This window comes from Pinus tabuliformis, chromosome 4_2, assembly GCF_031772625.1.
Source record: "Pinus tabuliformis cultivar Carrire ecotype Pingquan chromosome 4_2, CPIR1, whole genome shotgun sequence".
Lineage (NCBI taxonomy): Eukaryota > Viridiplantae > Streptophyta > Pinopsida > Pinales > Pinaceae > Pinus > Pinus tabuliformis.
The window spans coordinates 157,733,022-157,750,235 of NC_142304.1; the positions used below are offsets into that span (position 1 = coordinate 157,733,022).

Sequence of the window (17,214 nt, forward strand, 5' to 3'; positions counted from 1 at the left end):
AAGAATTGGGGGCGTGACACTTTGGATCTAAGAGGGACCAAATAAAATAGATCTAGGCTCATTTTTTTTTCCAAGGAAAGAAATTAGCCTCCCTCTCAACCCAAAAACAATAGAACAACATTCTTAGGTACAAAATTACAACAATAATTATCAACACATTATAAGTTATATGTAATTAATAAAGATTTGAACGTAGTTGAAAAAAAATAACAACCATTTTATCCTACCACCCAACCTAACCCTAATTAACTACTTTAAATTATAATTATTATAATAACATTTTGTATTTTTTTAAATGAATGAAGTATAACATATAGCTCGGAAGAAGGTTTCAAATCTTACTTTTCATTAAATATATTTGCAATTTGGGAGCATCGAAACAACGAATCCGATGCTTAAAGTTGACGTAGTTTATATTTGAATTTCCCATTTAATCTCACATACTATTTAAAAAAGAGAAGGATATGACAGATACACTAGGGAGGGTTTAAAGGTGGTTTTCATGGAGCAGAAAGATGTTTGGGTGAAAGCGCAGAGACACTGAATCTTGACCGATTGGAGTAGTTGAATTTGCAGACGCTGAGAGATGGCGAGCAGACTAGGAAGAAGGGTCGTACATTTCGCCAATTTGCCTCTGAAACTGGTGATGCCTTCTTCAAGAGAAAATATCAAGGAAGTCGCATTCAAGACGATTCCCTCTGCATCGAAGGTAATTAATACCCCTCTCTCTCTTCGATCCCATTTGCCATTTGGTTCGCAGTGCTTATACGGGTAACGTAATGTCCGCTCCAGATTTTTTCTGGAGGCGTCAGTTCGATTTTTCGTGGTGTCGGAACCTTGCGGGCGGCGGTTCATTTTTCATTAGTATTGTTTTAAAGTTTGTATTATGTTTCTTTTTTTAACTTTTTCTATCACGGTCCTTTCCAGTCATACTACTGCATTTGCTTCTTACACAATACTCCCCGGACTGAGAAAGTTTACTCACTAGATTCGTATCCTTTCAATCCTGTTACAGTGCAATCATTTTCCGCTCTTCGAACTAATGTTCCTTTACTTGTGCGAATCCAACGGTCGATTTGATAATCTATACCCTGTTGGGTTTAATGTTAAAACGGCATATCTTCATCTTTTCTCTGAATCTATTACGCACCAAGAAAGATAAAACCCAACCAGATGTAAACTTCTGGGTGCTTAAAAAATTACGAATTATCAGAAATGCGCGTCTCTCTCTGTCTGTATATAATGTTGAATCTGACATATCCATTTCATACAGTATTTATCCATATCGGGCTATAGAATGCACTTCGTTTCTCTGGTGCAATTTAAAGTTATTGGCAGTTATCTTAGATTTAATTGCTTTGGGGCTGCCTCCAGCAAACCTCTATATCTATAAAATTTATGTAAGTAATCATCAGAGAAATTAAAACAGAGTAATCGTTATCACCAACGAACTTCTTTAAGACATTGAAAATTAAGGAAAAGACATAAATTTCAGTCAAAATTAGTTTGGTTTATTAAGCAGAATTGCATGAACAATCTTGCTGAACGTCGTGGTAGATCTGGGCAAGCAAGAAAGGCTCACCAATTAGAAACATTTAGCTTATTGGGCAACCAAGAAAAAGCTCACTCCTTTCTTGGCAACATCTAAAACTCAAAAAAGAAGAGGGAAATATCTCAATATATTTGCTTTATCTAATAATGTAGTTGATTTTTATTTCATATATTTTGTAATTAAATTAATAAAGAAAATGTTTGCATTGTTTATAAAATGCTCATCTCTCCCTCATAATAAGATTGTGGTATTGTTTTCCAGAACTTCTGTGTTATTCTCTTATTTTTGAATCTTTTCAGATAGGCATGTAGATGAATTGGTATCAGAGCATAAGATCTTGGAAGCCATCCACCTTTTGGAAGATATTTATTTTTTTGGATTTATGGCTTAACTTCTTAGTGCGCCCTCCTTGCTTCAGATCCCCACCACGCATTGTTGCGTGGGGTCATACATTTCAATCCCTTTGGTGGATAAAATTCATGCCACCCCATCCAGAACCCTCAACCGAGGACTCACCAGACCATGATTTAGCCATGGCTCTTCAAGAGCTAATTACGCTGCAGCAACAAAGGTGCCCTCCACTTTCAATTGCCCAAATTCTCGAGCCAAATGAATGGAGAGGTTGTTGATTCATGGCTCCACAGTTTCTACACCTATTTCAAAAAATATCCTGTGATGGAGGAGGACATGAAGCTTCAAATCGCCGGTCTACATTTGGATGGCTTGGCATAAACATGGTGGGATACTCAGCTTGAGAATATATTCTTGGTTGTCGAGCTTGGAGAACCAACGGAGACCAGATCCACACGTATCACATCTTCTGCCAAGCCTTAAGAGAACACTTTTATCCCCCAAGATATATCTAGAATCTCCTTGCCAAATGGTTGCAGCTCTGACAACTACCAAATCAATCAATGCAAGCATACATTGGTGTCTTCTGCAAATTGCGCATTCAACTCAATATCTATGATCCAAAAGAGGTATTAATTATCCAATTTAATTTTCGTCAGCTAATGGTTTTTCGTCGAGAAGTTGAGTTGTTTGATAGTACTTACTTGGACAAGGCCTTCATTCATGCCTGCTGTGGAACGTAAAGTGGCTCCTCAAACCCGATCTCCTAAAACCAGAAATGGTCCATCTCTTGTGAGTCCTTCTAATGTGGTCCTTGCCTCATCCTTATCCGAACAACTCACATGATTATGCAAACTGCCAAACACTTTAAAAAATATGCACCCCAACAAGATTCTTTTGACAGAAGTAGAGCAACCAAATTCCCCTACCTCGCTTGCGCTCTCATCCTCATCACTGCTAATGCAGCTGGCACCTCTGTTGCACCTCTATTTACCGGTGATTGTCAAATCAAACATGAGTTGGTGACTTTTTTCCTTAACAATGGGAGTCAAAACAATCTTGTGGCATAGGACTTGGTTCAACGCCTTAGCCTTCCCATTGCTACACACCCGAACCCATATAAGCTCGGTTGCGTCCAAAAGGAGGGCCATCGTCTTACTGTCTCCCAGTGTTGTGCTATCAGCTTTGCTATTGGTCCTTTTCGAGATACTGTGGTATGTGATGTTTCTCCTCTCAATTGTGCTGATTTGTTACTAGGCATTCCATACCAACAAGCCCCACACGCTATTTATCATGCTAAAGATCACCAATACCACTGGCAGCACGAGGGCTGCACTTATGTGCTCACATACTTAAATCTCCAGTCAACCCAACTGTTAATTTTTGCAACTGTGGTAAAATTCCACTTTGGACAGCTTAGATGACCAAAATGATGCTTACATTAAATTCCACTTTTCGAGAGGATCAAAATGGACCTAAAGATCACTTGATTCGGTCAAGCGGAAGTTAAGTTTTAAATTATTTTATTAATTCATTCATTATGGAATGGGTCGGCCCTAACCACTTGGGTAACTGCATTCCTAACCCCAAGTAAACCCTTAAGACAACCTATAAAAGGAAGTGACCTCAAGCTCATTTGGACACACACTCAAGTTATGTTTTTATTCTTCTTCTTTGTCTTGGCTTGCACAGGTTCATCGACGAAAGTCTTCATTGGGTTTGAGATCACAGGTGAAAGGTTCGCTCTAAGTTAGGGTATTTTGGATCTCGGTCGCTAGCATAGATCTGAAGTTTTTTCGTCCATAGTTGCTGGCACTGAGTGGGTGGGTAAGAGAGTGACTTTGGCTCTCTGGTCGCTGGGAGTCAGTTCAGAGGGAGCGACTTTGCCTTCAAAAGGTTCTAGTCTTTGGTCGTTGGCTTAAGGTAGCCCAGGGAGCGACTTTGCTTTGTCGGTCGCTTGGATAACACTGCATGAGTGCGACTTTGCCTTGATCGGTCGCTCGGACAGCCTGACAAGGGAGCGACTTTGGATATTTGCTATTAAGATCCATAATCGCAGGCACAAAGACCTCTTAGGAATGACTTTGCTGTTACAGTTGCCCGCAAACTATCTTCGTGAGTGTGACCTTGAAGTTTTCCGTCGCACACAGATAGTGTTGATGATAGCGACCTAGTTCAAATCTGGGGTTTTGGCATCTCGGCAACACTGATATGTGGATTTGGATTTCTCTGCTACAGATTGGTAGATCTAAGTTTCTCTACTGTTATGATAGATCTGTAGATCTGGTTTATTGTTACTTGCTGTTCATTATATGTATTGGGCTCATTGTACTCACTGCTGTAACTTTTTATGACGATCTACTAAAGAAGAAGAAGATTTGAAAGGGTTTCCCTCTTGTGGGGTTTTTCCTTGGTCTTGGACCAATCTGCTCTCTTATGGTTGTGTGCTATTGTCTTCTCTACCACTGTTCTTATTGTTCATTCTTCAGTTATGTTTATGATTGATTACACTGCTAATAGTTGGATGCATTGTTAATGAAAAGGATAAATTGGGCTAATGTATTTGATACAACATTGAACAATTACAAAATTTAACATGGTATTAGAGCTACGGTGAAAGTGAAGCCCAAGGGAAGACAAGTCTTGAAGCCCTCTTCTTCAGAAAGCAGATTGCTTGATTCAAAGTCAAGATGTCATCCTCTACCTTCAAGGAGCATGAAAAGCTAGGTGATGCATCAAACTTTGCTGCATGGAAAGTCAGATTGGAGATCATAACCGACAACCATGATGTGCTTGAATATATTCAAGGAAGTATACCCGAGCCTTTAGAAGATGCTTCTGCTACACTCAAGAACAAGTACAAGAAAGGTGAGTCTAAAGTAAAGCAAATTATAGCTGATGGTTTACAGGATCATTTACTTGCTTATGTTGGGAATTTAAGAAAGTCCAAAGATATGTATGACAAGATAATTGGCATGTATGAAGTCAATAACCTAAAAGAGATCATTAACTTGAAATATCAACTCAAGGAAGTCAAGATGAACAAACGAGAAACTGTTCAATCTTACATTATGAGGATCTCTTGTCTTATCAATTGGAGGGAGTTGGAGAAAATATACCTGATAGGGAACTAGTAATAGTGACTCTTAGAGTTCTCCCCTCTATTTGGGAAACCTTCATTACTACCATCAACAACAACAATGTTCTTCCAACATATGATGAGATCGTGGGAAAACTTACTCAAGAAGAATCCATATTGATAGCAAGAGGAAGAATTCAAAAGCATGAAGAAGGAGAACCCGCAACATACATCTCTCGTGGCAAAGGAAGAAGAAAAGTGGAAGTTTTCCAAGGAAGCCCTTCTTTCAAAACTCAAAACGAAAGAATGACAGATCGACATCTCATATTGAATGCTTCAATTGTCACAAGAAAGGTCATTATGCACGAGACTGTCCTAAGAAAGGAAAGAGATCACGCTACAACTACAATAACAAAGGAAGAAAAGACTATCAAAGAAAGAACCGTGACAGAAGAGATGAGAGAAGAAGAGACTCCTCAAGTGACCGTGAAGAACATTATCCTCCTCAAAAGAAACAAAGGGCACCCAGGTATGAAAGTAACGCTGCAAATAAATCTGAATACATTCTCATTTCTTCTCTTACTAGTTCTTCTCCACCAGATTCGTGGGATAGTTGGCTAGTCGATAGTGGGGCCACTCATCATTTCTTTGGTTATAAAGAAGTCCTCTCTAATCTGGTAGAGAGGGAGACTAAGTTAAGGATAATTCCTGGAGACAATTCTACTCATCTCGTGAAAGGTTTTGGCTCTGTCAAGTTTCAGCTAAATTCTGGGCAATCTATTCTGTTGCATGATGTCATGTATTTACCAGGATTAATGAAAAATCTAATATCTGTATCTGCATTGGAAGACAAAGGGATGAAGGTTGCCTTCATCAAAGGGAAAGTTCTATCTTGGCCTGTTGATTCATCTATGCAAGATGCCTTTATGCAACGATCGAGATTTGAAGGTCTCTATAGGGTCACAGGAAGACCTCTCCTTGCATTGGCTCATAATACAAATTACTTGAGTGAATTATGGCACCACAGACTGGCTCATCTTCACTATGATGCTCTTCCGAAATTGAAGAAATTTGTCTCTGGTATTCCTGATGTTCAGACCCAACATGATGGAGTCTGCCCAGGTTGTGGAAGTGGAAAGAAAACAAGGGAACCATTTCCCTCTAGTAAGAACAAAACTTATGACATTCTTCATCTCATTCATTATGATATATGTGGTCTGATGCTTGTACATTATGTTGGTGGTCGTCTCTACTACATTACCTTTATTGATGACTTCTCTCAAGAAAGACATGGATATATTATCTTAAGCACAAGGATGAAGCCTCCGAAACTTTCAAGGAATTCAAAGTATTGATTGAAAATCAATCAGGTAAGAGAGTCAAAGTCTTCAGGTCCGACAATGGAGGAGAATACATGTCAAAAGAATTCATAGCATTCTGCAAGAAAGACAATAAAAAAGGAAATGATTGTGCCATATACTCCTGAATAGAATGGTCTCGCTGAAAGAAAGAACAGATCTATATTAGAAGCTGCTCGTGCTATGCTCCATGATCAAAAGATGCCAAAACTCCTTTGGGTCGAAGCTACATCTACTGCAGTATATGTTCAGAACATGGTGCCTCATCAAGCGTTGGAAAACAAGACTCCCGAAGAAATATTTACAGGGATCAATCCTGATATCAGCCATTTTCGTGTATTTGGATGCCCAATATATTTTCATGTGTCGAAAGACAAAAGGAACAAACTGGAAGCTATTGGCAAAAACGGTACGTTTGTGGGTTATTGTGATAATTCTAAAGCTTATAGAATTTATATTCCTGGTCAAAGAAAGGTCGAAATTAGCAGGGATGTAACATTTGATGAAGATGCAGCTCTTGGAAAAGCAAGAGATCTTCCTCCTCCTCCTACCAAGGAAGAGAATGATGACCTGGATATTCTGGATGGTTCGGTTGCACCTGAACTTGATATGGTTGACGATCCCATAGAGCCTATGGATTTGTTAAATCCTCCTTCAAGTGATCCTCCCTCTAAGAAGAGATCGACACTCTACAGGAATGTCCCCATCCGCAGATCATTCAGAGAAAGGAAACAACCTTGCAAGTATCAGGGATATGTTGCTGCAATGAGTACTATGATTCATGCCAAACCGTCCTCATTCAAAGAAGCAGTAAAAGAACAAGTTTGGAAGGATGATATGGCTGAAGAATATGAATCAATTATGAAAAATGATGTCTGGGATATTGTACCTAGACCGAAAGGGAAGTCTGTTGTGACTTCAAAATGGTTGTTTAAAATCAAGCATGGAAGTGATGGCAACATCAAGAAATATAAAGCAGGGTTCGTGGCTTGTGGTTTCTCTCAGAAAGAGGGAGAAGATTATGATGACATATTTGCTTCAGTAGCTCGATATACAACCATCCGCTCTATAGTTGCCCTTACTGCACGTCAGTGATGGACTCTTCTGGCATGTTACAGGAAGAGGTATATGTTGAACAATCACAAGGATTTGAAGTGGAAGATCGGAAAACACATATGTGCAGGTTGAAGAAGGCATTATACAGTTTGAAGCAAGCTCCCCGAGCTTGGTATGCGCGTATTGACAACTACTTAATAAAGCTGGGATTCACAAGAAGTAATGCTGATCCCAACCTCTACTTCAAGGTAATCCAAGGTATGCCATTGATTTTGGTTTTGTATGTTGACGATCTATTTTTGATAGATAGTGAGCCTATGATGATCGAATGTAAGAGGAAGCTAGCCTCTGAGTTTGAAATGAAAGACCTTGGTCTTATGCACTACTCTTTGGGCCTTGAAGTGTGGCAAAAGTTTGGTGAAAATTTTCTCGCAAGGGAAATACATTGTAAAGTTACTGGAAACATTTGGAATGACTGAATGTAAATCTATGGTCACTCCTATGGAAATAAATTTCAAGAAATTTTGTGGAGATGCTGCAGGATTAGACTTAGAAAATCCATCTCAGTATAAACAACTGATTGGGGCTCTGATGTTCCTTGTGAATACCTGTCTAGATATATGCTATGCAGTAAACACTTTGAGTCAGTTTATGATCGAGCCCCACCACTCACATTGGATAACTGCCAGACACATATTGAGATACTTGCATGGGTCAATTACACTTGGCCTGAGATATTCTGTAGGAAATGTTCAGCTTCATGGATATACTGATCCTGATTGGGCCAGAAATAATTTCGACAGGAAAAGTACATCTAGATGTTGTTTTAGCCTTGGATCTGCCATGATATCCAGGATGAGTAGGAAACAAAAGTTTGTAGCATTGAGCACAACCGAAGTAGAATATATTGCCACTAGCATGGTTAGTTGGGGAGCTGTTTGAGCAGGTCCTAGATACCATAGTAATATACTGTGACAACAAGAGTGGGATCCGCTTGGTAGAAAATCCTGTGTTCCATGACAAGTCCAAGCATATTGAAATTCGATATCACTTCATTCGAGATATGGTGCAGGGAGTAACTGTCAAGCTCCAACACATATCAACAGATGATCAGATTGCAGATATTCTCACCAAGGCATTATCGAAGAGAAAGTTCTCATTCTTCAGAGAACAACTTGGACTGATGGATGTAGCCCCTTCGGATAAGGGGCAGCACTAATCAAGGACACTAAGCATGCTCTTCCCACCCTACTTGAGCTCCTAGGGTGAGGAATTGAGATAAAGGGCTCCTGGGGTTGAGGGAACTTTGGACAATAGGGTCATAACCTATCTGTTACCCAAGGTTGAAGAATGCTGCTCCCCTATCTTTATAGGGTCAGAGAATGCTGTACCCCTCTTGGTCTTCGCAAAGTATACCCCAGTTGGCATCATACCATCAAGCAGGCCAACTTGATGGGAATACTGCTCCTCGTTTTGGCCAACCAGTTGAGAGTGTACCTGGGGTGTACAACCCAAGTTGATTATGATGCAGGTGTTCTACCATTGATGGGAAGATCAGTAGGCAATAGGATGGGTTGAGATAACCTGATATGATTCCGGGTTGAGAGTAAGCTCCCTGATGAGATTTCAGGGTTGAAGGTATATTCCCCTGTGAGGAGAGTTATCCTATTGCTTGGTATGGGTGGAAGCTATTGCTCCCCAACATGGTTCCGGGTTGCAGAACGATAGCAGAGATTCCAGACAACAACCTGATGGATAGAGGGTGGTAGACTAAGCTCCCCTCCGATAACAAATTCTTCTTCTTTTAGATCAGAGAAAGTTTCAGCAATTAGAGTTGAGTAGAGATAGTCAAGCATTACAACAACTTGAGAAGATGAGGGCAAGTGAAATTCTCCTTAGTTGAGAGGGAGTGTTCATTTTTGCAACTGCGGTAAAATTCCACTTTGGATAGCTCAGATGACCAAGATGATGCTTGCATTAAATTCCTCTTTTTGAGAGGATCAAAATGGACCTAAAGATCACTTGATTTGGTCAAGCAGAAGTTAAGTTTTAAATTATTTTATTAATTCATTCATTATGGAATGGGTCGGCCCTAACCACTTGGGTAACTACTTGGGTCATTCTTAACCCCATGTAAACCCTCAAGACAACCTATAAAAGGAAGCAACCTCAAGCTCATTTGGACACACACTCAAGTTATGCTTTTATTCTTCTACTTTGTCTTGGCACGCACAGGTTCATTGGGTCCGAGATCACAGGCGAAAGGTTCACTCCGAGTTAGGGTATTCTGGATCTCAGTCGCTGGCACAGATCTGAAGTTGTTCGTCCATAGTCGCTAGCACAGAGTGGGTAAGAGAGCGACTTTGGCTCCTTGGTCGCTGGGAGGCAGTTCAGAGGGAGCGACTTTGCCTTTAGAAGGTTCTGGTCTTTGGTCGCTGGCTTAAGGTAGCCCAGGGAGCGACTTTGCTTTGTCGGTCGCTCAGATAACATTGCATGAGTGCGAATTTGCGTTGATCGGTCGCTCGGACAGCCCGACAAAGGAGTGACTTTGGATATTTGTTGTTCAGATCCATAGTCACAGGCACATAGACCTCCTGGGAGCGACTTTGCTGTTACAGTTGCCAGCATACTGTCTTCGTGAGTGCGACCCCGAAATTTTCCGTCGCACACAGACAATGTTGATGATAGCAACCCAATTTAGATCTGGGGTTGTGGCATCTCGGCATCAGTGATCTGTGGATCTGGGTTTTTCTACTGCAGATCAGTAGATTTGAGTTTCTCTGCTGTTATGACAGATCTGTAGATCTGGTTCGTTGTTACCTGCTGCTGATTATTTGTATTGGGCTCATTGTACTCACTGCTGTAACTTTTTATGACGATGTACTAAAGAAGAAGAAGATTTGAAAGGGCTTCCCCCTTGTGGGGTTTTTCCCTGGTCTTGGACCAATCTGCTGCCTCTTATGGTTGTGTGATGTTGTCTTCTCTATTAATGTTCCTATTGTTCATTCTTTAGTTACGTTTATGATTGATTATACTGTTAATAGTTGGATGCATTGTTAATGAAAAGGATAAATTGGGCTAAAGTAACTGATACAACATTGAACAATTACAAAATTTAACAACCTCCTACTGGCAAAGCTTCCATTAAGAAAGTCAATTTACACCAATGCATTTCTTTGTGTTTGGTTTGCCTCGTCAATCGAGACAACCTCACCAACCCTATACCTCCTGCCATGCCTCCACTACAATTTGCAGATGGCTTCAACCAACCCACGGGGCTACCCCAACACGCTCTATTGAAAAAAAACCAATATTATTCTAGGTGTTGTTCTTAACAGGGAGGCCACCCTATAACATACTTAAATCTCTCTTCCCCCCCCTTTGGCTCGCCATGATTTCTAGCTTTTCTGGAACTCAGAGGCTTCAACAACCCATATTTAGCAGCTTGGGTTTTGCAGGATTTATCAACTCTAAGGCCCAATCTAAAGACGTTTCGACGAAAGAAATGTTGGCCAAATATATGAACTTCTTGCCATCAGGGACACATTCATTGCAACTTCTTGGCAGGTGTTCTGCAAGCATTGCCATATCCAAGCATGACAAGTATCTTACTGAGCTTCTTACTGAACGAAAAAAAATTGGTCCTTTTATACAAGTTTTGCCACAATGCCGTCGACTGCTAACCCAAGAAGTATTGTGGGTAACCACATTGTTGGGAAATTCATCTTTTTTAGACCATGATGGGTTTGAGCATGGTAGCCCGTTGACTCACGGAGGATTAATTTCAACTAGAGAAGTGGACATGATTGGATGGGCTGCTTACCAATCGGAAAGGTTGAGCATGTTATAGGCGTCCCCTCATGGTTGGCCTGGAGCACCAGGCTGAGGTTCTAGTGGAATTATTGTTTAAAAAAAATCAGAGTTGAAGTTCCGGTTAACAAATATCCTAACTTTAATTTTGTTAGACATCTCCTTCATCCTAGCCACAACTCACTACAACGAGTTGAAGTTGCTACTAAATGTCGAGTTCTACTCAGAGGATAGGGTTCAATTAAAGACCCTTCAAGGGTAATTTCAATATCCCCGGAGGCCATAATGAAGGACAAGCCAGGGTATGAGCATATCCATGAGCCTCTGCACATCTTTGTCGAGGTTGAATTGCCTGCAAGTATCATAGATGCTGTCTTACTACAGGCACGAGAGATATTAGAAGAATTGCTGAAACCTGTAAACGAGTCACAAGGTTTTTTCAAGAAGCAACAATTAAGAGAGATGGACATTTTGAATGGTACAGCATGAGAAGATGGTTGGTCCATAGTTGGTTCAATATCTCCAGTCAACAGCAGTGAGTTGGGAATGAAAAGGACTACACACCAACAGCCATACTTATCATATCTTGTAGGTCAGAAGGGACACACACCAGTGTAGGCCAAATGGATGACAACAGAAACATTGAAGTGCACTTTCCCTCATTTGGTGAGGAAGTAGGGACGCTTCCCACTCTAAACAAGGAGGAATTGGGCAACCAAGAAAGACTCACCAATCAGAAACATCTAACTGATTGGGCAACCAAGAAAAAGAGCACTCCTTTCTTGGCAACATCTGAAACTCAAAAAGAACATCTAAAAACTTGTAAAGAGGAAAACATCTCAATAAATTTGCTTTATCTAATAATGTAGTTGATTTTTGTTTCATGTATTTCCTTATTAAATTAATAACGAGAATCTTTGCATTGTTTATAAAATGCTCATCTCTCCTCATAATAAGATTGTGGTATCGTTCCTGGTGGGTTTTTGATTGCAGCTGTCCTGGTGGCATTTAATGCTCTCAGGCCTCAGCACCATAAATGGCGCTCGCAAGCCTTAACTCCTCCCCTCCGGCACGCACTCCCATCGATCCCTATGCATTTCTACACTACGTCTTGCATCCTTGGTTTGATCTCCAAGTGCAGAGTTCTTGTGCCTCATTCAATTCGCATCCCTCTCCCATGGCGATGGTGAATTTTCTGGATTTTTGACTCCCATCTGCACAACCTTGTATTCATATGCCTCTGCCTCTTTCTGGATAACCATTGCTACTCCCTCTGTATCCCTGCTCCTTCTATCATTCTCTGGCTGGCCATCATTGTTTGAGGACGCGGACGAGTAAGGCAGGGCAGCAGCAGTCGTGGTGTCGGAAAGCCTCCTCGTGCTGCTGGATATGATGAAGATTCCACTCTTTTCGATGCAGATATTTCACTGAGCATCTATCACAGGGTCGCCTCACTCAAGGCTGATGAATGTCGGTGCTTGGGTAATGGCAATTGGGCACTCACAAACCTTCTTGCCAGGCACCTAAGGAATCAGTAAAGAGCCAAAGATGCCTCCTCACAGAAAGTCGCCGAGGCAAATGCTCAGACAAGTCGCCTCTGCCAGTCTCTGCGCCAACTTAATCACTTCTTCGACATCTCTTTCCCTCCAGTTCTGCTCTCCCCCTCGTCTTCTAGCTCTGATGGAGGCAATGCCTCCCCTACCACCTCGCCTGCTTCTCTCTCCCCCTCTGCTTGGATGGAAGAAGCCTTGCATCATAGCCAACCAAGTAGGGATCCTCAGGCAGCCAGGCTCCACCAGGTCAGCAGCATCATGGTCACGCTCCGGCCCACCAGGTTTACAAGCTCCGGTTACAGATGTATCATTGTCGAGGAATCTTTGGAAGACGTTGCAGCGCAGGGCCAGTCCAGCAAGGCTCCGGACGACACAGTGACCCCCAAAGGCAAGCATTCTGTCTAACTTGTCCTTCCTATCAGCTCCAATGCACAAGATTCAGGCAACTCATCTGAGGCATTTTTGTTTCTTGACTTGTAGTCGCACCAGGCACCTACTCTGGCTCAGTCCTACTTTGTCTTTCTGGGCAATTGTAATGTCTGTAATTCAGTCTTTCTGGACACATGCTTCAGCTCAGAGGTCTCCTGGTCCTAGTTTGTTTTTCTGGACAATTGTAACGTTTATAATTCAGCCTTTCTGGACACAGGATTCTGCTCAGAGGTCTCCTGGTTCTCATATGTTTGGTAGTAAGACCTATCTGTGCACCACCAGAACTGCTATGTAAATTCTGTATATAATTTTTTCCATAACTTCTGTGTTATTCTCTTCTTTTTGAATCTTTTCAGATTCAGAAAAAGTTGACCTAATTTATCAAGCAGCTGAAAGTGGCTTTTAGTTTGTCAATTTCTGCTTGGCATCGATTACTAGCCAGCTTAATTTTATTGGATAACAGTTCCACATGATATAAACTTTAAATACCTTGATTTAATGTATCTGTAGCATAGTTTTAAAAACCGGCCACAAAAACCGGTAACCGGTCTAACCGGCCGGTTGGAGGCCTGGCCGGTCCGAACCGGCCTATTAAACCCGGTTTATACCCTTGTGTGCCCCAAAAACGGCCCTAACCGGTAAAAACCGGCCGGTTTAGGGCGGAACCGGCCGGTTTATAGCAAACCGGCCGGTTCCGTCCTAAACCGGCCGGTTTATGGACAGCCCCTTCTCAGCCTCAATTTTCATGCCTCTAGACTATTGTATGGAGTCTGGACTGCCTTTTCTCTGTTATAGGGTCCACAATTAGTTCTCACACTGCCTTTTTTGTTAGATTACAGCAAGATTACTTTGCTGTAATTTTGTTTTTTAGCAGAATAATTGAGAGAAATTTCAGCATTTGTTAGTCTAGAATTTCAGTGGCTTGGATGTGAAACATTTAGATAAAATTGTGCATTGTTTTCCATGCATTTGAAAAAGTTATTAGGTCATTTTCTGCTTGCTGTTTTTTCATTATTATTAGCAAAATTATCCAGGACAGCAAGATTTTATTTCTGTTTTGAGTGTTAATAATCACTTTTTAATTGTTAGTTGACTCCTAAAGACACCTAGGGATTCCCCTCTGTTGTTAGCAAATCACTAACCTTAAATGCACAGAAATAGGATGTGGTGACGATGTACTGTTTTGAGTTACCTTGGAATCTTCCTGTTACAAATGCTAATCGTATCCACACACCTTTCCTTTTGCTCCCTTCAATTAGCCATCTTGTGCTAGTCTTTACAACAATTGAATAGGATCATAATAGCAATATCTGAATTTGATTGTGAATTGGTGTTTTTAAACAAATGTGTCCTGTACAATTACTAACAGAAGAGTCAAGACCTGACTCTTGCTTATCTGCAGCTAGCTTTTTCCCTTAACCAATCCAGAGAATCTTGACTAAGTAACTGATATGAAGTCTCTGCATCGAAGATTGCATGTTATTACTTTGTGTCATGGCTTTGATGCATTTTATTGGTAGATGTTTGACTTCTTTGCAGGGTTTGCAGTGGGAAATCTATGATTCTTATTAGAGCCTCATTTCTTATGTATTTTGCCAGTGTATAGGCCATTTAGAGCCTCATTTCTTATGTATTTTGCTATTTTGTCGATGATATGTATTGCACTCGGTGCCATTTTGATATATTCACCTTTGCATGGTATATAAATGAGCAAACTTTGCATATTTTGTCTCTATTGGCTTGAAATCATGGTTTTACATCTTAAAAATAGTTTTGTTTCATTAAAAATTAATTATTTAATGTATTTTTTAAAAACCGGTTCGTTTAGACCAAACCAGTCCCGGTTAGACCGGTTCCGGTCGGTAAACCGGTTCATTAGGTGGACCGGTCCGGTCACCGGTTCCGGTTTTAAAAACACTGATCTGTAGATATTGTTGTGGGGAAGTTCAAGCTTATTGTGCTTCCTATTTTTTTCCCTACAGATTGAGATTAAGAGGGTGCTGGAGTCTCTATATGGGCTTGAGGTCGAGAAGGTACAGACACTTAACATGCAAGGCAAAAAGAAACGCAGAGGTGGGATTGTTTTTGCTAAACCTGATTACAAGAAAGCATATGTAACCCTCAAACATCCAGTCACCTTGCCACCAAACCTTTTTCCTATTAATCTATTCAACGAGGAAAAAGAGGCCAAGCAGCAGGAGGAGGCAGGCACCATGGACAAGCAAGGGAAAGTGACCCATTGGCTCGAGGATAGCAAAGAAAAAGTTAAACGTGATCAGCGGCAATCAGAAAAGCAGAAGGTTGAGGCTAGCAAGAAGCTTGCTCCTTGGCACAGTAAGCTCTCTTGGAGGTAGAGGTCATGGTTCATGGATAACTTTTCTGGAGTTGAATTTCAATTCATCGTGCTAAGTAAATTGTTTTATCTCCACCAAGCTGTTCATGTTGCTTTATCTGTGTGTGCACAACTGGCGATACAAAAAACTCTCTCAGACATGAGTAACAATTTGATTGTAACTTGTAATAAGTTGGTGTATATCTTAAAATCCATGAACTCTGAATGAGAGATATTCTTAAGTTTTTCTGCATTTGCATGGGACCATGTAACAGTATTAAGTGCCATTCCAATTTCGGCCACCATTTCTTGCTGAAGTTACGATGGTATAGAATTCTACGATGTTAATGATTGTAGGCATCTGTTGCTTGTGGGAAATATTGAATTGCGTATGACATTGGGTATTTTTTTCTTTTTTAATGCGGCTTCAGTTTTTGCTATTCACTGCCAATGTTGCTGGTGTGGTATTCTATTTGAACAGCTTATATTTTGGCATTTGACTTGTGATGTCATAGAAGTATGCTAGCATATCATTGCACCTCACTGTGGTTATTGATGGATAGAAACATGCATGTGTTTCGATTTGCAAACATAGGTCGTAGGTGTCATAATGCTTAAATTCTTGCAGATGGTGGAGCTAAATTTTATTGAACTAATGTATTTTTCAGAATCAAACTTGTGGTAACGGCTTCTTTTTTAGTTATTTCAGTTAGAAGATACGTCTAATTATATATATTAAAGTTGTTCATGCAGCAATTATTGTCCACTATTTAGAAAATGAAAAGACAACTGCCTAAATAATTTACTGGAAGAGTATATTGTAAGGAGTGAAGAATCCTTAGGAGAGGTGATGTTTTTCTAAATTAATGTCTATCAAATGGTTGAACCAAACCATGGAAAGGTTGATTCTAGAGTTCATATTTGAATTTTGAGTAATCCTGGAAACTTTTTGAGTCGCCTTACAATTTTTACCTGGATATTGACATTATCCTTGTTGTGGGAAGACATTGTTGTCACTTTCTGTTTGTATGAAAACAGAAAATAAGTTGTGAAAAGATACAATTCAATAAATGCAATACCCCAAATTTTTCCATATGTAATTTATCTTTAAGTGGTAATGAATATGATTTGTATATATGTCTTACTATGAAGAGCCCTTGCCAAAGTAAGATCTTTACAATCCCCAACCAATATCATGGCTTGCAAAACTTCTTTTTTCCAACATTGTTTAATGAATGTTGGATCCCTCAATTGGGTCCCCTGATGATGGGTGGAGTGCCCACTTGAAATGTTGGGAATGTTTCTAAACATGAACATAGTGCATATCTAGAAATTTCACTACAATTATGACTTACTGTGTAAATCTACATATTCAAAATGTCTAATGAAATTGCATTACTATCCAATGCCATGAATTTTGTTGTCCATATATTTCTTAAAGTGCATCCAATGAAGAAAAGTTATAATAATATAATAATAATAGGTTAACAGAAAGTTGCTCTATCGACCCTTAGTGAGATTTGTATTAAACACTATAAAGAAGCTTGTTAACTTCATTTCCACCATAGTCAATTACATTGATGCTCTGTTCTTCTCGAGAAAAGACTCATTCTCATTACTAATTTTCTTATCGTTGTTTAGGTCTATGATCAGGACATAGGTCCAAACTTATTTATGTTAGATTACGTATATAA

At 40.2% G+C, this 17,214-nt stretch overlaps 1 protein-coding gene and 1 pseudogene across 1 annotated transcript; both read left to right on the plus strand.

The window, feature by feature from the left end:
- The first annotated feature begins 432 nt into the window (after positions 1-432).
- On the plus strand, positions 433-15,940 carry LOC149168669 (uncharacterized). Its single transcript, XM_089428369.1, has 2 exons — positions 433-709; positions 15,171-15,940. Exons 1-2 carry the CDS (start codon positions 587-589, stop codon positions 15,540-15,542), a joined length of 495 nt encoding a protein of 164 aa, XP_089284495.1. The 5' UTR covers positions 433-586; the 3' UTR covers positions 15,543-15,940.
- Positions 7,764-11,911, plus strand: LOC149168670 (KH domain-containing protein At4g26480 pseudogene; annotated as a pseudogene).
- Positions 15,941-17,214: the final 1,274 nt, after the last annotated feature.